Source organism: Balaenoptera acutorostrata, chromosome 2, assembly GCF_949987535.1.
Source record: "Balaenoptera acutorostrata chromosome 2, mBalAcu1.1, whole genome shotgun sequence".
In the NCBI taxonomy this organism is placed as follows: Eukaryota; Metazoa; Chordata; class Mammalia; order Artiodactyla; family Balaenopteridae; genus Balaenoptera; species Balaenoptera acutorostrata.
The window spans coordinates 64,789,063-64,814,817 of record NC_080065.1 but is presented as its reverse complement, the minus strand read 5'-3'; the positions used below and the strand labels follow the sequence as shown (position 1 = coordinate 64,814,817).

Below are 25,755 nucleotides of genomic sequence, written 5' to 3'. Positions count from 1 at the left end.
TACTAAATAATTTTTCACTTTTTGTTTTTATTAATTAATTGGAGTATAGTTGCTTTATAATGTGTTAGCTTCTGTATAATTTTTCAAACGAAATATTTTGCTGATAATATTATAAGGTGGTGTGGCCAGCTACTTTCTACTAAAATGTGAATTCAGTTTTAAAGAAATTAAAATTTAAGAAGTGATAAGATATATAATATTCATTTATTTAATATTACTTACACTAACTAGTATTACTAGTATGTTGTACTAGTAATATATACTAATATTAATTAAGCTATTGTTGCCACGTTGATTTATTTTAAAAATTAATTATATTATTTAAATTAATAATTAATATGACATTTTATTAACATCTATAAACAGGCAATTTTGAATAGAATATTTTTGTATTTATTATAGGGTAAAAATACACTTTAGAAATTTAGAAATAGGAATTTACCAAATACTGTAGTCAGAATTTTGAGTATTACCTGTCTTTCATTTTGGATTCCAAGCTGGTATTCTCTGGAATATGTTTAACTGGATTTTAATAGGTAAATTGAAAAAGTGTTCTGCTCAAATTAATTTGAGAAGGGCGGAGTTAAAAGTTAACATGTTTCTTTATTGTAAGATTACTCAAAAGCTTTCACTATGTGAATCTTTAAGAGGGGAATAGAGTATGCAATATTTCTCAAGCTATCTGTTCATAAAAACCTTTTTTTTTCAACTATCTATTAACATCTCTTGGAAGAGCGTTCCTTTTTCTAATGTGAAAAGAAACAATTGTTGCCACATTTGAAAAATGGCAATTTGGTTACATTTACATGATCAGTTAAAGGATAGATTTTCTCCCCTACTTGAGCCTGCTGCTGTGTCTTTCTTTAACCCCAAATACTATAGTTATTACTTGGGTTTTTTAGGTTGACCAGACAAAAGGATGTTTGTTATAGATATATTCATATGTTATCATGGTAGTCTATCCACAGAATCAGGATCCTGAAAGATTCTATCAAATAACTCATCTGAAATAGTCCAGGAAGACTGTGTAGAACAACTTGGAAAAAGCTGTGACGTTCTTAAAATGCTATAAAATATATATTATTTATATATTCTTCTGTTTTTGTGAGATAAAGTTAGAGGTTTTTCATATTTTTACATGCTAACACATATTCGTGGGACAAGAGCTAAAGGTGGAATGCCTCCAGTTGTGAAAATGCAACATTTTAAAACAGTGTTTACTGACAAATTCAGAGAGTCAGGCTGCAAAAATGACTATTTTACTCTGAGTAAAGAAATGAAGAATAAAAGGGTGGAGTATTAGAGATAATACAAACTTTTTTTAAAACTGCAGACTATAATTAATATGATGCAGAGAAGAAAGATTAGAGGAGTCATTGGGAATCACTAAACTAACCTTATAATAATTAAGAAAATTTTACTATTGAATATTCACACAGATTTGCTAGCTATTAAAATTGTGTCAAATACAGCTCTATATCAAGTACCATTACCAAATATTACTTAGAAGTAGTGTTTAAGCAGTGAAAGACTTAGAAATTTGACTTAATTTTTAAAAATGCTTCATATGTGGTAAAGTACAAAATAAATATACATTGAAAGTGTATTTCAATACTTTAACATATACCAGATTATTTACTATATGTATACCTTTAGATAGGGATATAGTATGAAAATTATTTTCAACTGTTAGGTTTTTCTGAATGGAAATTATTAACAGTTAATGATTATTTTGTCATTCTTCTGTACAAAGGACTTAAATAAGACCTCAGTATCAGTAATATACAAATAACAGAAATCTTCATACATGTTTCTTCTTGAACCATTGTGACCTAATGAACAAATCTTAGTACAACAAACTGAATAAACACATTACATACCAAAGTACCTTTGTATAATGCTAATAATCCCAAAATCATGAGTTGTTCTCTGGACCCTAGAGCTGTACAACTGAAAAATCTCAGATTTGGCTCCCAAATTTTCTCATCAGTAGTTCCAAGAATAACCTGAGTTACTGAATCACCAAGAATAATTACTATAGTAAAATATCATTAAATTGGGCTTATTTTATAATTTGATAAAATTCAGGTATCCTAACTGATGTTAACTTTTATTATCTATGAGAGGTGACAGTCATCAGTCAGCTAAGTCATTTGCATCAAATGATATTTTATTTGCCTACTTAGTTATGATAACCTATATTAGTTTGGAATAACTATATAGTCCATAATATATCTGAATGTTTTAGACAGACTGAGCTATTTCACAGAATAGAGTGATGATGTTGGATATTCTTTTGCTAATAACTCTGGTTTGTCAACATCCTTCTTCAGATGCTGCCTTAAATCCCTTTTGGATCTAAGTTGTGTATAACAATTTTGGAAGTAAATTGTTAATAATAATAGCACAGATACAGTTCATCCAATGTAGTAATGTGTACCTACCACGTTTTAGGTTCTCTTCTTCTTCTAATGCATCTGAGATTGAATTGGCTGGTTTTGGTTTTTTAGTAACTGCATCACATTCTTGGCTCATATTGAGCTTGCAGACACCTTAGCTCTTTTTCCCTGAACTGCTCCCAGGCCAGGCCTACTTCATCCAGTATTTGTGTGATTCTGACGTTGACATCTCAAATTGGGAGAAACGGTATTATTTTAGAGTGGGATGGTGATGAGCTTAGTTTTCAACCTGCTTCAGTTAGTTGCCGGTGGGATGTCTAAATAGAGATGTTACAAAGACAGAGATATGGGTTTGGGCAGAGGATAAAAAGTCAAGTGTACAGAGAGATTTGTGATTTTAGGTAGTAATTAAAATTGTCAGAGTGTTTTTGTATGGAGATGAAGCAGCTGTGGGAGGTGCTATTGCTTTCTCATACAGACTCAAGCAGAAGCTATCCACAATAGTGTCTTTATAGCCCTTTTATTATTAGTACACACTTTTCAATCTCACTGACTTTTAAGGGACTAGTTTAGAGGATTAGTGAAATAATTAGTTTTACATTTGTGTTTTTGAATTATTAATTCCTAAGACTTATTAATTTATTAATCACCAAGATTCACAAAATTGCACAAAAAATAGTGATATTGTATTTGGCATGCATCAGTTTAGCTGTTTACAAAACGTCTTATTTATTAAAAGTAATAATGCATATATTTTACTTGAGTAGTGACTATAACTTGAACCATCTTCAATTTAATGGATTAATTAATGGGTACAGGAAGATGATAAGGTAACAAATACCATCAAACTAAACATTTAACTTTTCATTTAGGATACACAAGAAATTGATAACTTGTTGCTTCCAGTGTTGGGACTGAGTGGCTCAGGGCAGGGAGTGTGGGTGTTGGGTTGCCTTTTCACTTTGTGCTCTTGTGTGCGATTCAAGTTTTGAACCATGGGATGATTCTACATTTGGAACAAGTAAAGAAATTTAAATTTTGAAACTCATTTACTTTAAACATGAGACAGTATGATGTTTAAAAAGTATTGACACTTGAAGTTAGAAGTCATAATTTCAAATCCTAATTTCTCCATTTCCTGGCCAGCTGGCCTTAGATGAATCATTTCACCTCTTTGAAAATGGGGATGGTGATAGCTGCCCTGATTACCACTCAGGGTCATTGTGAGTTCATTTAGTAAACGTATCTGTGCGGCACACACTGAAAGGTGCTCATAGGAGACACATTTTCAGTCCTCAGGGCATCTACTTTCAAGTGTAGAAGTAGACAAAATTATAACTTATATTTAACTTATAATTTCTGTGATGGAAATAAATATGCTATAAAAATTCATAGGAAAGATCCATAGTGGCTGCTTGGGGAGTCGCAGAGTAGGGGCTAGAGTGGTCCTTATTGAAGACAAGGACATCTGAGTTAAGTTTTGAAGAATGGGTTGGGAGGATGGGGGAGAGGATGAGAGAGGGAGAAGGCATTCCACCCAGAGCAAGCAACATTTCCAGACCCATCTCATTTTATGTGTGTGTGTAGCACATTTTTGTTTTATTTATTTTAGGACAGGATGCTGTAGCAGGTTCTTCCTTAATTTTGCTGACCCCCAAAATCTTGACTATGATTATTAGTTGAAATTTGGAAATAGTGGAAAATTTCACTTGGGACTTTATAGTGACCACAAAAGAATTAGTAGAGAATGACTAAAACTCACTGAGTTTTAACTTACACATTTTTTTATAGACCATAAACACTAAATCATCAGATTCTGATGTCAACCTCCAATTGTTTCTCACTAAGGAGCTAGTGAGAATTCTTAATTAAGGCAACTAAAGCAATAAGCCTCTAATTTGCAGTTCACTTGGAGTTCCCAGATGAGTAGATTTTTCTTTTCTTGCATTTTTCTTGGTATTTTTGTCCCCACATACTTTTGTAAAGACATTGTTTCTTCTGTGTGTCTGGGGTCTCATCACTAAACCCTTAGTCTTCAAAAGCCTAAAATTTACTCTAAATACAATGTTTCACTCTGATTTCTGTAAACTGCTTTCTTCCAATATGTTTAGCAGAAAAGCTTGTACCTGCTTTACTTGTTAATTCAAATAGCTTCTTTCCCTAATCTTGAATACTTCTTTCATCTTCGCTGGGGAAGATAGGAACTTTAAATTGATTTGACAAGTTATGGAGTTGCAAGCTGTGAGTAGATATACTTTTCCTGGTGCCATATAGTTTACTTTATAGAGCCATTAAACATCTGAACTCCATAATAGTTTATGGACATTAATATTTAACTACTGAATGCTCACTCTCCTGTAAGTCACAGTTTAGGGGCATTGATATTTTACTATTTCATATTTAACATCCAGTATCCTGTAAGTTACAGAAGTACTTTGTAAATTGAAAATACAATATAGACAGAAGATAGTATTATTTATTATTGATATTAGCCTCCAGTAAACACCATGATTATTAAAAAATAAACACAGATTTTAAAAGTTTTATGCCAGTTTAGTTTTTGTTGTTGTTGTTTATGTGTGGTTTGTTGTTTTTTATTTTTTTCCTTGGGCCGTGCCGTGCAGCTTGTGGGATCTCAGTTGAACAACCAGGAATTGAACCCAGGCCATGGCAGTGAAAGCCTGGAATCCTAACCACTAGGACACCGGGTGTCAGGGATTTTGCAAAAATTCATGTGAGATATTTCTTAATACAGTGGAAAACATAAAATTGGGTATTGTATAGGTAATTTCCTCTTTACATTGTATTTATTTGTATGTGGGAAGAAAAAAAAATGAGGTATCTCAATTTCTAAGTGATTTATCCGTTTAGAAGAAGTTAGTCCAAAGTAAGAAAGCATTATTTCTATACCTGCAGAACATTCTTCTGTTGTTAATGACTCTATCATTTCAGATGCTTTTAGGTTCGAAGAAAATAATAATAGAAAATCAAACTATATGTGACTTAAACTATAAGGATGTTTATTATCTTATACAATAGGAAATCTGGAGGTAGGGTGCATTCAGAGTTGGTTAAATCAGTAGTTTAATAACGTCATCAAAGATTCAAGTTCTCTGACTTCCCAGAGTGACCTGTCCTTTTAGGCTGGATCTCCTCATGATCCCAAGGTGGCAGGTGTCACAGGTGATGATGTCTAGGGGAGAAAAGAGAATTGTACTTGCTATGTCACATTTAGGAAGAATGACAAACTTTTCAGAAGCCCCCAGCAAAAGCTACTTTAAAAATGCAAATTGAATATTTCAAACAGGTGGGGAAGACACAGTGTGCTCATAGGTCTATTATAAAAGTTGAAAATGAATAAATAGATTATAAATATATATCATTTAAAATATGGTATATATAGGATTACATTTCTTTCTCAATGGATCCCATGCTGCTCAAAGGATACTATTCTTATAAATCCAGGTTAAATTAGTTTTGTTTTTCATCAGTTACTTCATATTACAACCATAACTATGTTGGGGGGTGGACTGTGGAGGGGGGTACTTTTCCTGGAGTTTCTAATTGTCTTTCATTTTTTCATTATTGGGAGAAAAAACACATAAATGATTTCTGCCTTACTCATTCTTCTTCTTAAAGATGTGTCTGTAAGACTCCATACTAAGATTCTCATTTAGATTGATGTCTTCCAGGCCTATGACACAGTCAATACTGGGATTTTTTTTTTTCTCCTTCATTAGACTCTTGCATTACATTGACCATGGTTTCTTTTCTTGGTATTCGTCTTCATTTTGCTGGAATACATTCTTAAGTAAATTTGTCAGAAAGGGGGCAGAGTAGATGAACTTTTTGAATTTTTATACAACAAAAAAAGTTCACCTGGCCTATGACTTCTTTCATCACTTTTCCACATGACTTACTGTTTCTTTCAGATCTTAACACATATCCCATTCTCAAAGAGGCCTTCCCTGACCATCTTGTTTTAAATTGTGAATCCCCTGTATTACCAGCCCTTCTTCACTGCTTTTTCTCTTAGAGCACTTTTCACAATCTAACATGCTATAATATATTTTGCTTATTGTCTTTATTTTCCCACTAAAAATGCCATAGGGCAGAGATTTTTGTGGTTTTGTTCACTGGTATATCCTTGGTACATAAAATGTCTGGCACATAGTAGCCCCTCGGTAAATAATTACTGAATGAATTAGTGAATTTTCCTCTCACTATTATAGTTATAAATCCAGGTTTTAAATTGTTTTCTCTCAGAACTTTGAAGGGATTGCTCCCATGTCTTGTGGTATCTAGCATTATTAATGTGAAAGATAAAACTTTTATAGGTGACCTATTTCTTTTCTGTTTGAAAGCTTTAGTTTTTTTGGGTCTCTGGAAATTCTCAACAATGTACATAGACGTGAGGTTTTTTCATTGATTCCAGTTGGCACTTAGAAATCCCTTTCAGTTAAGATTAGGTTTTTTTTTCCATCTCTGGGAAAATTTATTTATTTTTTTATTGAAGTATAGTTGATTTACAATACTGTGTTAGTTTCAGGTGTGCAGCAAAGTGATTTGGTTATGTATATTCTTTTTTTCAATTCTTTTCCATTGTAGTGTGTTACAAGATATTGAATATAGTTCCCTGTACTATACAGTAAATCCTCGCTTATCTATTTTATATATGGTAGTGTGTATCTGTTAATCCCACACTCCTAATTTATCTCTGCCCCCAAGGGAAAGTTTAGTTTTTAAAGAAAAAATTCTTCCCCTGATTTTTTACTTTATCACTATCTACAACTCCTATTGGTTATCAGGTTTATCTTCTTTTCCCTTGATGTTCATTTCCCTTAGTTTTCTCTTTTTAATTTTACATCTCTTTAATGTAGGCTTTGATATGCTTATTAATATTTCAGCAGTGAAATCTGGCATACTGTTTTCTTTGACTAAGATGAAATACTAAATAGTAGGCTAAAATAGGATAGATTGAATTAATATTTGCATTTTGTTTATGACTACTAATAATGAATGACTAAGGTAGGTTATCATATCAGTAGAAAAAGGAAGTATTCATCAATAAATGATCACTAGTTTACTGGAAAAGGATTTAGTCTAATTTCTCCTCAGACACTATATATTTTAAATATTATGTAATAAGAAAATAATATACATCTATAAAATTTATGAGTAGGGATGTTCATCACAATATTATTTATATGGGGATGACCTAGATGTCTAACAGCATTTAATAAGCTGTCATACTGGTATTATGAAATGCTTTGCAGCCGCTAACAGCTATATTTTCAAAGAATATTTAATGAGATTGGAAATGGTACACTATCCCATTTATTTATTTATTTATTTACTTATTTATTTATATACAATTGTCTCTTGAACAACATGGGTTTGAACTGCATAGGTCCACTTATACATGGATTTTTTTCCATAAAGATGTACTACATTACTATTTTTGATCCATGGTTCAAGGACGCAGAACCAGATACAAAGGGTCAACTATAAAGATATACATGGATTTTTGACTGTGAGGAGGATCAGCATCCCTAACCCCTGAGTTGTTCAAGGATCAGTTGTGTGCGTATATAATATAAATTTTCGCACATGTTTAAAAAAAACTAGTGAAAAATATTCAAAATGTTAATACAGGTTTCATAATCCCTTATATGAAACTGTTGGGCCCATATGTATTTCTGAATTCCAGGTTTTTTAGATTTTGGAACACTAATAAATGCATTTACATGATAGTGTCTAGAGAAGTACTCTATAATCAAACACATTCATATTTCTGCAGTGAAACGTGATTGTTCACATTAAGTAGAATACATAAAGTCTATAAATATTTTCATGTCAGTTGAGGTCACATTTTGCTGGTAAATGAGTTTATGCCAAACTTAATTTTTTAATTCCAATTTTTTTTAATGTTTTTGGAATTTTAGAATTATGTCCATTTTGGATCAGTAGTAGTTAGCTTGGGCAATGAGATTATGACTGATATTAAAATTTTATTCTTTATAATTTTTCAAATGTTCCTGTACTTATAGGAGCATATGCATATGTATGTTACAGAAAAATATTTTAGTAACAAATTTAAGAACTATGACTATATATACTTGAGTTAAGTTTTCTTACTAAATCTTAGCCTTTCCTAGAGAAAGGAAGAAGAGTCCAATTCACCAGAAGCTATTCATTCATAGATTTAACAAATACTTATCCAGCAACTATACTATTTTAATAAACATAGATAACCTTATACGTTTTCAGGGAAGTTAATATTTCAAACATAATATAATACCATTTCACACTCTTCTTATTGTCAGAAATTTAGTAACTCATACAATACCAGTTGTTCACCAGGATGCCAAAGAGAAGCAGGAAATTTCATATACTGCAGGTTGGGTATCAATTGATACAACCATTTTGGAAAGCAATTTGATAATATATAGTAAAGCTGAAGTTGTGTATATACTCTCTAAAACCTCTTCCATGTCATGTGACTTGTCTCGGTACATTGATTTATACTGTTTGAAGGTGGAACTTTTTCAGTCTCTCTTGTATCTTGCCTTAGCATTTCATTTATTGTAATTTTACACGCTGGTATTACTGGGTTCTCACTAACTGATTTTTTTTTCTTTTGGGGGGCAGTACATTTGCTATTCAGTAACTTCCTGAGCCTTTTCACAGTATGGCTTTTTTTTTTTTAACAAAAACTTTACTTATGCTAGTTTTGATATTCTAATAGTCATGTAAATATTCAGCACCTTTACTTGTCAAGTATGATACATAGTTGACTGTCTTGTCAATTTTGCTGAGGCGATGACTGCTATTTTCCATGGAGAAGTACATGGAGTAGGATGACTAGGATTACCAACCAGAGCTGTCAGTGGATCTAGGCATAGAATTTATCTCTTTCATTGTATGCTTTCTCAGAAATCACTGTATTTTTTTTATTTCTCAAATTTTGTGAATCACTTTTGTTCCACTTCAGAATTGTCTTATGTATCTCTTTAAATTGAAAATGTTAAAAGGCAATAGTGAGATTTTTAGACTCAACTTTTCATTCAGCAAACATTGAGTGTCTACCATGTGTCAATCACAGATCAGGAACACAGTATGAATACAACCTAATCCCATCTTCAAGGAACTTAAGACCTAGCAAGTAAGACTTGGTTTCAGTGTAGTGTGGTAAATGCTAAGATGGTTAAGTAGGGGTTGGATAGAGTTAAGTCAAGGTCTTCCAAGTCAGGGGTCAGCAACCCTTTTTTGTAAAGGGTCAGGTAGTGTATATTTTAGACTTTGTGAGCCATATTGTCACAACTACTCATCTCTGCTGTCATTACGTGAAAGTAGCTATAGAGGATACATAAGTGAATGAGTGTGGCTGTGTTCCAATAAAACTTTATTTATGGACACTGAAATTTGAATTCCCTATGATTTTCACATGTCACAAAATATTTTTTAAATATTTTTAACCATTTAAAAATGTGAAAACTATTTACAGTTCTCAGACCATACAAAGACAGATGGCAGGCCAAATTCAGCTCACTGGCCATAGCTTGCCAACCCTTGTTCTAGGTTTTTGAATTACAGGATATTGTTAAATGTGCTTCTTTCTGATAGCTTATCCAGTCCCAGCTACTTTCATTTACTAGAGGAGTTTAGTAACCTGTCATCTTTAGAAATATTGAAAGTCTCATTGCTAATCCCAGTGGTTTCTGGTTATCCCTGATATTCTGAATGCTAATTGTGATTCTATTAAGATAATAAAAACAACAATAATAGCTCTACTGCATTAATGATAGCAAGTTTCCCAGCCCACAGGTTCTAAACTCAGTTGCTTACAGGGTCGAGTAAAAGGCTTGAGTGTTTGAGAAACAGGGAGTCGTATGAGTTGGGGCACAGTGAACAGCAACACATGCCTCATCTAAAACAGTCAACAGCCACTACTTAGTTCCATCCAGTAGTAGGATGCAGGCCTAATATTCCCTTATAAAAAACATCTTAAGAGAAGCCAGAAATCCAGACTTAAATCTCCCAGTTGTTTAATTTGGTAACAAATATGTTTGGTTTTTTTTTTTAATTCTTTCTGTGAATAAAATAAAACCATCTTGAGGTCCCATTTAGGCAGGCTGGCAACTTGCCATCTCTGTCCTAGCATTTTCTATGTCAAAGGAACTTTTACAGAAATATCTATAGTGATATGCATTAATGATTTTATTTTGAAATTTTAAACCTCAGAGGATATTTTTATCTTAATACGGAAAATTATTGTTAAAGCAGTTTTAAACTATAAGTCAAATGCAAATTTCTATACATGATGTTCACATGTTCAACTCTCAATAAGTCCAGGTTTGAATGTATCCGGTACTACTTACAGCTTTCCCCTATAGCTGAATTTATGGTCACAAGCTTTTTTTCTTTTTCTTTTTGTTAACAACTTTATTGTGATGTAATTCAGATACCCTATAAATCACCCACTTAAAGTCTACACTTAGTTTGTTTTTAGTATATTCCCAGAATTGTGCAGCTGTCACCACAGTCATTTTTAGAACATTTTTATTACCTCAAACCCTTTAGCTATTACCCTCCAAATTCCCCCATCCTAGGCAACCTCTAATTTACCTTCTGTCTCTATAGATTTACCTATACTGGATATATCCTATAAATAGAATCATACAATATGTGGCCTTTATGTCTGACTTATTTCACTTAGCATAATGTTTTTAAGGTTCATCTAGATTGTAGCATGATTCAGTACTTCATTTCTTTGTATGCCGAATATTATTCCATTGTATGATATACCATATATTGTTTGTCCATTCATCAGTTGATGGACTTTTAACTTGTTTCCACATTTTGCCTATTATGTATGCATAATGCTGCTATGAACATTCATGTACAAGTTTTCATGTAGACATATGTTTTCATTTCTCTTGGGTATATACTCAGGAATGGAATTACCGAGATATACGGTAACTCTGTGTTTAAGCTTTTGAGGAATGGCCAAGTTTCCAAAGCAGTTGCAACAATTTACATTTCCACTAGCAGTGTTTGGTGGTTTCAGGTTTTCCACATTCTTGTCAGCAACACTTGTTATTATCTGACTTTTTGATTATAAACATCCTCATGAGTGTGAAGTGCTATCTTGCTATGGTTTTGATTTGCATTTCCCTGATGACTAATGATGTTGAGCATCTTTCCATGTACTTATTGGGCATATGTATATCTTCTTTAGAGAAATGTCTATTCAGCTTGCCCATTTTTAATTGGATTTTTTAAACTTATTTTATTATTATTATTGAATTGTTCTTTATATATTCTAGATACAAGTTCCTTATCCAGTATATGATTTGCAAATATTTTCTCTCATTCTGCAGTTGTCTTTTCACTTGCCTGATAGTGTCTTTTTTTGGCCACCTGGACCCTCAGCAGTGAAAGTACAGAGTCCTAACCCCTGGGCCACCAGGGAATTCTCTGATAGTGTCTTTTGAAGCACAGAGTTTTTAAAATTTTGATGAAGGCCAATTTTTTTTTTCTTTTTCTTGTGCTTTTGGTGTCATATCTAAAAAGTCATTGCCAAGTCCAAGGTCACCAAGATTTACCTCTATGTTTTCTTCCAAAAGTTTTATAATTTTAGCTTTTTAGATCTTTGATCCATTTTGAGTTAATTTTTGTATATGGTGCAAGGTGGGGGGGGGGGTGGAAGTCATAGGCTTTTAACTTCAAAAATCAAACCAAAGGTAAAATATCTAAAAATACTAATAAATAAATACACAAATAAGTGGCAAGAGATACATGAAACAAGATTGCCAAAATATTAATAATTGTTGACTGAGTGATGAGTACCTGGGGTTTATTATGCTATTTTCTCTACATTTTTTGTTTGAAAATATCCATATAAAATGTTCTTCTAAATATCAAATTTTTTTAGATCAGTTTATTACAGTTTCTTACTATCATTAATTGCAGGCTTGTCATTTGTATCTTTAGCATGGCTTGGTGTTGGGCTGTTAGTTACTAGATGGCCGTAAGTACAAATTCGGTTATAACTATGAAAATCTTACTTACCATATGAGAAACTGTAAAATCAAGATATCAAATTAAGCTAAAACTTTTTATCCCAAGGTTTCTTAATTCTTGATTTACCCCCAAATTTTATTCTATTTAGAATTTTATGAACAGTATATTTAAATGTGTTGTATGCAGATTTGTGTAAAGTTTATAGATTACTACAGTGTACTTCTCAAACTTGTGTTGAGAGGCAGCTGTTCTGGAGAATGCTGAGTGGGGGAAAGTTCTTTTTTGCCTCAAGTAAGCTTGCAGTTGAACAAAATTAAACTGATTTTCTTACTACAAGATTTCTCAGGACCCTTTAATGTGCAAATACATATCATAAATTTTTAAGATTTGGCAAGCAGTGTTTTTTAAGCTTATTTGACTACTAATGTACTATGGAATAGTTTGTATAAAACACTGGCCTGCATATTTAAAATCACGTTATGTCCGTACATAGACATTTAAGTAGTTTGTTATCATTTGATTATCATTACCTAGATGGCTGTCACTTTTTAAAATTTCTCCTTATGTCTATCCTTTTCTGTTGCTTTTTCTTGTTTCTTTATTTTACTCTTATATATTTGTCTAACTACTAAAAGTGACCAAATTTTGAACTTGCTATGTTTCTCTGTAGGTGTGGGGTTTGTAAGACTAAAAAATACTTTCAGGGCTTCCCTGGTGGCGCAGTGGTTGAGAATCTGCCTGCCAATGCAGGGGACACGGGTTCGGGCCCTGGTCTGGGAAGATCCCACATGCCACGGAGCAACTAGGCCCGTGAGCCACAACTACTGAGCCTGCGCGTCTGGAGCTTGTGCTCCACAACAAGAGAGGCCACGATAGTGAGAGGCCCGTGCACCGCGATGAAGAGTGGCCCCCGCTTGCCGCAACTAGAGAAAGCCCTTGCACAGGAACAAAGACCCAACACAGCCAAAAATAAATAAATAAATAAAAATAAAGGAATTCCTTTAAAAAAAAATATTTTCAGTTAATTGTGCCTTTAAAGTATAATGTTATGACTTTATATTTATTTGTACTTGTTATTTTAATAGCATTTGAAAAACTAGCAAAAGATAGCAATGTTTAGAGAATTACAACTATTAGGTATATTTTGGTATCTTTCTAATTGAATTTTGCTTTATTCCAGAACATATAGAAAATATAGCCAAAGGAGTAACTAGCAGACTTTAAAATCATTCAGAATTGTGCCACTCAGAGATAATTATAAGCATCTAAATTTTTTTGATAAAAGTAATACTTATACATGGGGGAAAAAAACCCTGGAACTTTATTGAGAGGCATAAAATGAAAGCCTCTCTATTTACCTCGCAGCTGACCATCCCTACCCCAAATCATTAGGGCTTTTCTCCTCAGGTAACCACAAATAGTAGTTTCCCAGGTATCCTTTGTTATTTGTTTCTTGAATATCCTTTGTTGTTCGTTTATATTCATGGCAATATAAAATTTATACCTATTTTGTTTTGTTTTTCACTTTGAGATATTTTAGGATGAGAATTTGAAGGTCACATATTATATTCTACTGTAAATACTGTTAACTTTTTGTTATGTTTCTTTCCATCTATGTCACTAGTGCAGGATCATGAAGGACAGGATGAGCCTTGCTTGCATAACTCAAAATTCCAAACTGGAACATTTTAGTATTTTCATATTTAGTATGCAGTTTATGTGGTGATTTAAATCCAAACTAAAGCTGACTTAAAAGCCTTCCAAGTAGTATGACAAAAGATTTTTTAGATTTGTGAACTTATGTTAAGTCCTATTAGAATATGAAAATTAAATTGTCTTTTGAAATACACTTAAAAATCTTCATTGCAAATGATTAGACAAAAGCCATGCTCTAATATGATTTTTTTTTAAAGAAGAATATTTATTTTACTTTTTTTTTTAAAGGAATTCCTTTATTTTTATTTTTATTTATTTATTTATTTATTTATGGCTGTGTTGGATCTTAGTGTCTGTGCGAGGGCTTTCTCTAGTTGCGGCAAGTGGGGGCCTCTCACTATCGCGGCCTCTCTTGTTGCGGAGCACAGGCTCCAGACGCGCAGGCTCAGTAGTTGTGGCTCACGGGCCCAGTTGCTCTGCGGCATGTGGGATCTTCCCAGACCAGGGCTCGAACCCATGTCCCCTGCATTGGCAGGCAGATTCTCAACCACTGCGCCACCAGGGAAGCCCTCTAATATGATTTTTAATTCCATCCCAGTAACATAGGTCTAGAAGTAAGTCAGCAAGCCAGATGAAAAAAGCTGCTTTTAATAACTATGGGACTGTGAAAGTTTTTTTCTTCTGTTCCTTAGGAAATATGTATATGGGAACATTAGTGTTTTCTTGGACTGCACTTTTCTTTTACATTAAAACTTTGATTAATGAGAATTAGGGGAGATTGCACTGTTATGGTTAATTGAAGTTTGGTTATCTGAGGAATAATTAGTAGAACTTCGTATTGCTCTGTTCCTTCTTGTTGAAAATCTTCCTGATCTCTGTCAATACCCTTTCTTGCTTTAGCAATTAAATACTTGTTTGTTTCCACTGTTTGTCTGTGAGAGAACCATGTCTAAATTATATATCCCGGTCCCTCGCACAGGAAGGTCAGACACAAAATTAAGTGCATAGTAAATACTTTTTAAACACTTTGGTTGTTGAAAATAACCTAGTCTTTCTTTGTTTTGGATTTGGCATGCAATATACTGACTTTTTTCTCAGTAAGCTGAGCTTTTACCATTATGTTGTTTCAGGTACATGTATAAAAATTTGGATAACATATATCAGTTAAAAAAAGACATTAGAGCCACGAAAGGCCCCGAATAGCCAACAATATGGTACTGGCCCTAAACAGACACACAGATGAATGGAACAGAATAGAGAGTCCAGAAATAAACCCACACTCATATGGTCAATTAATCTATGATAAAGCAGACAAGAATATACAATGAGGAAAAGACAGTCTCCTCAATAAATGATATTGGGAAAACTGGACAGCTACATGCAAAAGAATGAAACTGGGCCACTTTGTTACACCATATTCAAAAATAAACTCAAAATGTGTTAAAGACTTTAATGCAAGACCTGAAATCATAAAACTCCTAGAAGAAAATATAGGCAGTAACCTCTTTGACATTGGTCTTAGCATTTTTTTTTTTTTGGTTACTCCTCATCAGCAACGTGGATGGACCTGGAAGGTGTTAATGCTAAGTGAAATAAGTCAAACTGAGAAAATACCGAATGATTTCACTTACATATGGAGTCTAAAAAACAAAACAAAACAGAAACAGACTCATAGATACAGAGAACAAACTGGTGGTTGCCAGAGGGAAGACGGGTTGGGGACACAGACAAAATAGGTGAAGAAGATTAAGAGATACAACTTCGTATGGTTACAGATGACATATGGTTATTGCGGTGATAATTTCATAATATATAAAAATATCAAATCACTATATTGTACACCTGAAACAAATACATTATTAATGCAATTTTAAGTAAATAAGTAAAGCAAACAATATAGAAATGTTAGTATATAATAATTTTGAATGTTATTTTTACATTGTAAATACAGTTACTATAATGGAATGTTTTTAATTAAAAATTTAAGAATTCTATGCTTTGATAGATTGACTTGCTTTAGGCAGGTATAAAACTTAAGGTCATGAGGTTCATACATCTGTGGCTAACATATTTTTCTTCCCTTCCCTTCTCCTCCCCATCTAGTACGTATGCTTTTTAAAGTATACTTTATATTTACAGAGTTTCTTTGTTTTTTCTGGTCTGTTGCTAGAGAGAAAGTTAATTCTCTGAAACAGTTTTTGGTTTATTTATAGATTGGTCAAAGAAAAAATGATGTATGAGAAAGAAGCAAAACAACAAGAAGAAAAGATTGAAAAAATGAAAGCCGAAGATGGTGAAAATTATGCTATTAAAAAGCAGGTAAAATTATATCTTAAATAATAACAGCTAACATTTACAGAATACCATATTAACAATGGATTAACAGCCCTCTGAGAAGGTCCTACTAAAGGTCCTATTAAAATCTCCATTTAAAAATAAGGAAAGTTACCATCTAAAAATAAGGAAACTGAAACACAGGTTAAATAACTTGCCCATGGTCATCCAACTGCTAAGTGGCATACCTGGGATTTGAACACAGGCATTCTGGCTCTGGAATTTGTACTCAGCCATTAAGCAGTACTGCCTCTCCAGTTTTAAGTATTAAATATAAAATGGCCTAGTCTTATAATTAAATATACTTATATTTACAGATATTTTTCCCAAACTGATATGAAGACCACCAAAATTATACACACACACACGCACGCACACACACATATACACATTATGCATTTCAGTGGCTGCTTCTGATTATCCTCATGACAAGTTTCAGTCTCCTTAGCATTGTATACACAGCTCTTCTTAATTGTGGTACCTCCTTATCATTCCAGCCTCATCTTTTGCCAGTCCCTATCTGGACCTCTTAGGTCCTGCCTTTTAGTTTCCTGAACAAGCCCTTTCTCCTTTACCTCTGAGATATTACATATGTCTGGGATGTTCTTCCTACTGGTCCTGCCTACCCTCTCCTTATTAATTCCTACTTATTCTTTAAACCTCCTCTACACTCCACCCTAACACTGAGTTAGGTGCCCCTCCTCTGTGGTTTCATAACACTTTATTTATTCTCATCATAATATTTAATTTATATTCACTCCTGGTTGACACTTGTTTTGTAATTGCTTGAGAAAATAGAGGCTGTCAAGGGAACTTATATTCCCACCACAAAATCTATCAATCTACCTGCACCTGTACCCATACTACCCACCTTCCTTCCTGTTAGAGTGGATTGTGTGCCTGAGCCCTTGTTACAACCGTCAGTGACATTGTTATCACTTCTTTCTTACATAACCTCTACAGCATTTGACACTCTCTCCTTGGAATGCTCTTTTATATTGGCATCTTTGATAGAATGGTCTCCAGGTTTCACTGCCATTGTTTCTCAGTCTCCTTTGCTGAAACTCTCCCTCTCCCAGCTCGCTCTCTCTCTCCCATCTCTCTCTATGTGTCTCTTTCTCTATCTTTAAAAAAATTTTTTTTAACCTTAAGAGTTCTAGCTACAATTCCTCTTTCCTCTCTAGGTAATCTCATACCATCCTTTAACTTTAAGTACCATCTTTATGCCCATTCATTTGTTTGCACAGCAGATATTTATTGAACCCCTGCTACTTGCCAAATACTGTTCCAGGCACTCTTTTAGACATGGCATTAAAAGCAACAACAAAACAGAAAAACCCAGAATTCCTGCTTACTTGACATTCATTCTGGTGCCAGTATCTCCCAAATTTCTATCTCTGGGCCCAATCACTCCAATATATATCAGTATATTCAACTGATCACCAATTTGACATATCCCTTGTGTGTTCAAGATAAGAATCTTGGTCTTCCCTCAACCCAGTTCACCTCCCTGAAACAAGAAGCTAGTCTTTCTCTTGTTTCCCCCCTCTCAATAAATGGTACGTCTACTTATTCAGATACCCAAACCAAAACTTACGGGTCTTCTCTTGATCACCAAGTCCTGTTTCTTTTTCCTTCCATTTCTTTCTCTACTGCCACTATCCTAGTCCAGTCCACTATCACTTCATGCCTGTACTACTGCAAAAGCCTCCTGGTTGATATCCTCTTTGTCTCTTGATAACTCTCCATTCCTTTCATACCACAGCAGCCAGGTTGATCTCTTTAAAAGGTACATCAGATTACTTATCCCTTTACTTAAAATCCAGTGTCCAGTGCATTTGGAATAAAATCCAGATGACACTAGGTAAAAGGAGAATATAAAAGAGCTTATACAGATTATATCTCAAGACTTATTTTTTAAATCAGCTTTATGAACTCATAGTGGTTTTCATCATATAAATTATGTTACAGATGGTAATGCACACTTAACCCAGACTTAATTAAGCAAAATTAATCACTTAAAATGGATTTTTCTGTAGGTAGTTGCCTTCTGTTGTGCACAAGGAATGCAGTGGCACTTGAACTGTCTCCTTCTTCAGGTTATACAAGAAGAGAACTTTCTTATTTTCTTGAGCTTCCAGGAGAGCCTCCCTTCCTCTATGTATGATCTAGCAAAGGACATTTGTGTGTCAGATATTCTTAAATTGAGAGAGGATTTGTAAACAGGTGTGCAGATATAGTATGTCCCCCAAAATGTTGACTTTTGTAAACTAACTGCCCTTCATAAGGATTTACATATGAAATGTAACTTTTTGATTCTTAACATTATGTTAAATGCTTTTTTAATATATACTGCCATAAATATTCATATCACTTTTGTATCTCTCTCACTTTAAGGTACTGTATTGTTTTCCCACATCTAGTGAGAAACATTATAACATAGTGTATCACTTATTTCACCCAGGTCCTTCTTAGACCCCATCTGGTTTATTTTCCCACTTGTGTAGTTAGTGACCTTGTTTAGTTTTTTCTTTGCCCTGTTCGTTTCATCACCAATAATGTGTTTTAAAATAGTCCTATAGCTAGAATATGAGTTGTAAGTTACTTGGAATGGGGAATGTGTTTCCTTTCTAAATAAAATTCTGCAAATAATGTCACAGATTATCACAGAATCTGTTTTATTTCATTTGTATTTATATATTGATTATCTTTCAGTAAAATTACTACTTGATAGGTAAGGATTAACTCTTTATTGAATCCTGTGTTCTAATTGTTAACTTAAAGATATTAGCCACTCACATATATATGGAATCTAAAAAAAAAAAAAGTGGTTCTGAAGAACCTAGGGGCAGGACAGGAATAAAGACGCAGATGTAGAGAATGGACTTAAGGACACTGGGAGGGGGAAGGGTAAGCAGGGGCGAAGTGAGAGAGTGGCATGGACATATATACACTACCAAATGTAAAATAGATAGCTAGTGGGAAGCAGCTGCATAGCACAGGGAGATCAGCTCAGTGCTTTGTGACCACCTAGAGGGGTGGGATAGGGAGGGTAGGAGGGAGGGAGACGCAAGAGGGAGGGGATATGGGGATATATGTATATGTATAGCTGATTCATTTTGTTGTACAGCAGAAACTAACACACCATTGTAAAGCAATTATACTCCAATAAAGATGTTAAAAAATAAAAAAATTTAAAAAAAGATATTAGCCACTTACTGGTTATATCATTGACTACATATGCAGATGTAAAAGGGGAAAAAATTTGTTCAAAAACCCTTTCTAAACTCAGCCATGTTAAAATTCTTTTGTCACAGTGGTCATGGTTTATAACATGATTTCCTAGATTCATAGTCAGCCTAGTACTTAAATTCAAGAATACCAACCCATATCTAATTACAGAGCAATAAGTTTTTTTGTTTTCTGATATTCTCAACCTGCAGTGTATACAGTTGTCAGTTGCAGTTTTGTTTCAGGGTCTCATGAAACCTTGTCTTTAGCCCAGCCTACATGCTTTTCTCAATTCCTTTTCCTAGCTTAGCTTTGCGGTGGCCAGCCGTACATGTTTTTTCTTATATGCAAGGGGAGTTGCGTTGCCAGAAGCACTGCTCTTTTCCTAATTGCCTACTACTTTAAGGTCAGGAATTGTTTCGTGACATTTGCTGATGCCCCTCATAAAAAATATGGAAGCCAAGTGCCAGATTTTGTGGGTTCTCTACTCTTCTCCCTGTATTTCCTCCTCTTCTGAGCTAAATGCCATCCCCAGTCACTGTGCACTACCTTGGCTTTTCTCTCACTTGGTTCCATTTTGCTCTGGCTTTCCTAGATCTTCTGAACCAGCCCTAATATTTTATAACATACGCATACAATGCTGTCTCTTGGTCCCTGTCAAACTTCTTACCTGAAATTGATTGCCAAAATTGTTCTCTCTTGCACTGGGCTTAATTTTAGTTGTTTTAAAATAAATAACTAGGCAGAAGTTTCAGGACTGTAATAAGCCAAAATACCAGTCAAAGAGTTATTCTATAACACAACATTCAAATGTTGACTAAATATTGATTTTAGCCTTTTGCTTATGATATTCCTCTTTTTCTCCAATATCCTCATCCCCCGATTAGGGATGGTTACAGAGGATTTTGCCCTCAACTGGTGAAGGTATTCTCATCTTTTTTTGGTTTTTTTTTTAAGCCTATTCTGGAACAGAAATGATTGGTAATAATGACAATCAAACATATCTCAGTTATTTTACCTAAGGCATGATGCATTTCTTACCTTCCAGAATTAATATTAAAGGACAAACTGGTACAATTTTCAACAAAGATTTCTCATAAAAGCCTTACATTTATTACATATAATTGCAGTATTGTGAAATTTTGCACCACATTTTTTGTGATTTACTTGAAACATGAGTTAACGTTCACAATTTGCTATTTCTTTTTCCTAAAACTGAAGGGGAAATTTTTTCATTAAATATATGGAAAATAATAGGAGGTTTCAGTCTACAAAGAGGAATTTGACCAAGGGTCTCTTACATGGCTGCAAGAAACACCAGATTTTTTTATCAATAATTAAAATTTTATTGTCTCTTGGTACATATAATCAGGTTTATAAATGGTGTTCTATTTATACACTTGCTTTTTTTGTTTTTTGTTACAGACTCACAGGGAGTTGCAAAAAATTTTCAGGGAAGTCTTATATACCCTTTACCATTCCTTTTACAATGTAGCATCTTGCATAATTACAGTATCCAAACCATGAAACTGACATTGGTACACCACAGAGCTTATTTACATTTCACTAGTTATACATGTGCTCATTGTGTGTGCATATAATTCTATGCAATTCCATCGCATGTGTAGCATGTGTAACTGCTACACGATCATGATGGAGAACCATTCCATCACAAGACTGCCTTTTGCTATCTCTTTATAGCCCCTGTCCTCTCCACCCCTTAAATCCTAAATAATTAACACTCTTTAAAGAATGTTATATAACATGGAATGGAGTCACACAGTGTGTAACCTTTTGAAATTGACTTTTTCCACTTAATAATTTCTTGAGGTCCATCAAGGTCATTGAGTGTTATCAATAATTTGTTCCTTACTGTTGCTGAGTAGTGTTCCATGGAATGAATGTACCGCATTTTAACCATCGAAGGACACTTGGATTGTTTCCAGGTTTTGGCTGATACAAAAAAAGCTGTTATGAACGTTCATATTCAATTTTTATGTGAACATAAGTTTTCATTTTCTGGGATAAATGCCCAAGCAATTGCTGGGTCATATTAGTACATTTTTTGTTTTAAAAGAAACTACCAAACTCTTTTCGAGTGGCTGTACCATTTTACGTTCCTACCAATGATGTTTGCATGGTTTGACTTCTCCACATCCTCACCAGCATTTGGTGTTATCACTGTTTTTAATTTTAGCATTTAGCCATCACCTACATGATAAGTGTGTAGTGATAGCTGATTGTGCTTTTAATTTGGATTTCCCTAATAGCTAATAATGTTGAACATCTCATTTGCTTATTGCCCGTCTGTATATCCTCTTCAGTGAAATGTCTGTTCATGTCTTCTGCCCAGTTTCTAAATAGATATTTTATTTTTTTACTTTTTTAATTTTGAGAATTTTTAATATTTTCTAGATAAATGCCTTTTGTTGGATATGTGGTTTGCAAATATTTTCTTTTAGTCTCTAATTTGTCTTTTTACCCTCTTAACACAATCTTTTACTGAGCAACAGTTTTTAACTTTGAGAACACCTCATTTACATCTAATGCTTCCTTTTGTGAATCATACTTTTGATCTCAAATCTAAAGCCTCCTTGCCTAGACCTAGGTCCTGAAGATTTTCTCTTTTTGTCTAAAAGTTGTGTGGTTTTATGTCTTACATTCAAGGCTTTGATTGATTTTGAGTTAATTTTTATGTAAGGTATGAGGTTTAATTAAAGGTTCATGTTTTTGCCAGTAAGTGCCCAGTTGTTCCAGCAGCATTCATTGAAAAGGTTATCCTTCCTCCATTGAAATGCTTTTGTACCTTTGTCAGAAACCTGTTGGACTTATTTGTGTGGGTCTATTTTGGGGTTCTGTTCTGGTCCATTAATCTGTGTCTAACCCTTTACCAGTACCACACTATCTTGATTACTATAGCTGTATAGTGAACCTTAACACAGGGAAGACTGAGCCCTCTCAGTTGCTTTTCTTTTCTTTCAAAATTGTTTTACCTATTCTAGTTTCTTGGCTTTTCCATAAAAATTTTAAAATAAGCTTGTCTGTATCTGTAAAACACTTTGCTAAGATTTTGATAGAAATTGCATTAAACCTATATAGATCAACTTGGGGAGATCTGATATCTTTACCATGTTGAGTATTCCAATCAGTGAACATGGTAAGTCTCTCCAGTTTATTTAGGTCTAACTTTCATAAGTATTTTGTAATTTTCAGCATACAGAGCCTGTACATGTTTTGTTAGATTTAAACCTAAGTGTTTCCTTTTCTTTGACGCTATTGTAAATGGTATTGTTTTTAGTTTCAGTTTCCAATGCTGTATTTGTTGTTAGGTATAAAAGTGCAGTCAATTTTTTGTGTGTGGATCTTATAACCTGTGACCTTGCTGACCTCACATATGAGTTCTGGGAGTTTTTGGTAGATTCCTTCTGATTTTCTATGTAGACAATCTGTCATTTGCAAATAAGAACAGTTTTATTTCTTTTAAATCTGTATGTCTTTTATTTCTTTTCTTGCTTTGTTGCACTGGCTGGAACTTACAGTGCTATGTTGAATAGGAATGGTCAGAGTGGACACTCTTACCTTGTTCCCAGTCTTAGGGAGATAGTTTTTTATCATTACATAAATATTAGCTGTAGGGGTTTTGTAGATGGTCTTTTTCAAGTTGAAATTCTCCTCTATTTACAGTTTTGCTGAGTATTTTTGTCATGAATGGGTGTTGGATTTTGTCAAATGCTTCTTGTGTGTCATTTGGTAAGATCACATGATTTTTCTTCTTTGGCCTGTTGATACTGTGAATTACATGGATTAGTTTTCAAATATTGAACCAGCCTTGATTGTGTTATATAATTCTCTCTTTTTTTATTTAACATTTTTATTGGAGTATAATTGCTTTACAATGGTGTGTTAGTTTCTGCTTTATAACAAAGTGAATCAGCTATATATATACATATATCCCCCTATCCCCTCCCTCTTGCGTCTCCCTCCCACCCTCCCTATCCCACCCCTCTAGGTGGTCACAAAGCACCAGTTGATCTCCCTGTGCTATGCACCTTCTTCCCACTAGCTATCTATTTTACATTTGGTAATGTATATATGTTCCATGTCACTCTCTCACTTCGTCCCAGCTTACCCTTCCCCCTCCCCGTATTCTCAACTCCATTCTCTACGTCTGTGTCTTTTTTTTTTTTTAATTTTATTTATTTATTTATTTATTTATGGCTGTGTTGGGTCTTTGATTCTGTGTGAGGGCTTTCTCTAGTTGCGGCAAGTGGGGGCCACTCTTCATCGTGGTGCGCGGGCCTCTCACTATCGCGGCCTCTCTTGTTGCGGAGCACAGGCTCCAGACGCGCAGGCTCAGCAATTGTGGCTCACGGGCCTAGTCGCTCCGCGGCATGTGGGATCTCCCCAGACCAGGGCTCGAACCTGTGTCCCCTGCATTAGCAGGCAGATTCTCAACCACTGCGCCACCAGGGAAGCCCTACATCTGTGTCTTTATTCCTGTCCTGCCCTTAGGTTCTTCAGAACCATTTTTTTTCTTTAGATTCCATATATATATGTATTAGCATACAATATTTGTTTTTCCCTTTCTGACTTACTTCACTCTGTATGACAGACTCTAGGTCCATCCACCTCGCTACAAATAACTCAGTTTCATTTCTTTTTATGGCTGAGTAATATTCCATTGTATATATGTGCCACATCTTCTTTATCCATTCATCTGTCAATGGACATTTAGGTTGCTTCCATGTCCTGGCTATTGTAAATAGAGCTGCAATGAACATTGTGGTACATGACTCTTTTTGAATTATGGTTTTCTCAGGGTATATGCCCAGTAGTGGGATTGCTGGGTCGTATGGCAGTTCTATTTTTAGTTTTTTAAGGAACCTCCATACTGTTCTCCATAGTGGCTGTATCAATTTACGTTCCCACCAACAGTGCAAGAGGGTTCCCTTTTCTCCACACCCTCTCCAGCATTTATTGTTTGTAGATTTTTTGATGATGGCCATTCTGACTGGTGTGAGATGATATCTCATTGTAGTTTTGATTTGCATTTCTCTAATGATTAGTGATGTTGAGCATCCTTTCATATGTTTGTTGGCAATCTGTATATCTTCTTCGGAGAAATGTCTGTTTAGGTCTTCTGCCCATTTTTTGATTGGGTTGTTTGTTTTTTTGATATTGAGCTGCATGAACTGCTTGTAAATTTTGGAGATTAATCTTTTGTCAGTTGCTTCATTTGCATATATTTTCTCCCATTCTGAGGGTTGTCTTTTTGTCTTGTTTATGGTCTCCTTTGCTGTGCAAAAGCTTTTAGTTTCATTAGGTCCCATTTGTTTATTTTTGTTTTTATTTCCATTTCTCTAGGAGGTGGGTCAAAAAGGATCTTGCTGTGATTTATGTCATAGAGTGTTCTGCCTATGTTTTCCTGTAAGAGTTTTATAGTGTCTGGTGTTACATTTAGGTCTTTAATCCATTTTGACTTTATTTGTATAATTCTCTTAATTGCTGAATTAGATTTGCTAATATTTTGTTGAGGACTTTTGCATCTAAGTTTATGGGAGATAATGGTCTTCAGTTTACTTTTTTTTATACGGTATTTGTTAGGTTGGGAAGTGTTCTCTCTTTTTTTTTCTTGAAAGATTTGTGTAAAATTGGTGTTAAGTGTTTAAATAAAGATTGTCCAGTGGAAGCATCTGGGCTTGGAGAGTTCTTTTTAAAGAACTCTTTAATTACAGATCCAATTTCTTTAATAATTTTAGAACTGTTCAGTTTATCAGTTGAGTTTTGGTGGTTTGTAGTTTTCAAGGAATTGGCCCATTTCTTCTAAGTGGTTGAATTTATGAGCATTATGAACAATATTATAAAATTACTTTTAGTATTTTTTCTCCTTTTGTTGGTTGTGGGGTCTGTATTGACATTCTGTATTTTGTTACTGATATTGGTGATTTGTGCCTTCTTACTCTGTATTTGTCAGTCTTAACTAGAGGTTTATCAATTGTTTTTCCAAAATAAAGCTCTTTGTTTCACTGCTTTTTTTTCCTCTGTTCTTTTCCTGTTTTTAATTTCATTGATTTCTGATTGTGTATTTATTCTTTCCTTTCTTCTGCTT

The 25,755-nt window shown here is 34.1% G+C and overlaps 1 protein-coding gene across 1 annotated transcript in view; it reads left to right on the top strand.

The window, feature by feature from the left end:
* The window catches only part of TBCA (tubulin folding cofactor A), a 100,729-nt gene that overhangs the window by 68,059 nt on the left and 6,915 nt on the right, over positions 1-25,755 (top strand). Inside the window, exon 2 of the mRNA XM_057541381.1 lies at positions 16,295-16,400. Coding sequence (XP_057397364.1) covers positions 16,295-16,400 — 106 coding nt within the window. The remainder of the gene's footprint in view (positions 1-16,294; positions 16,401-25,755) is intronic.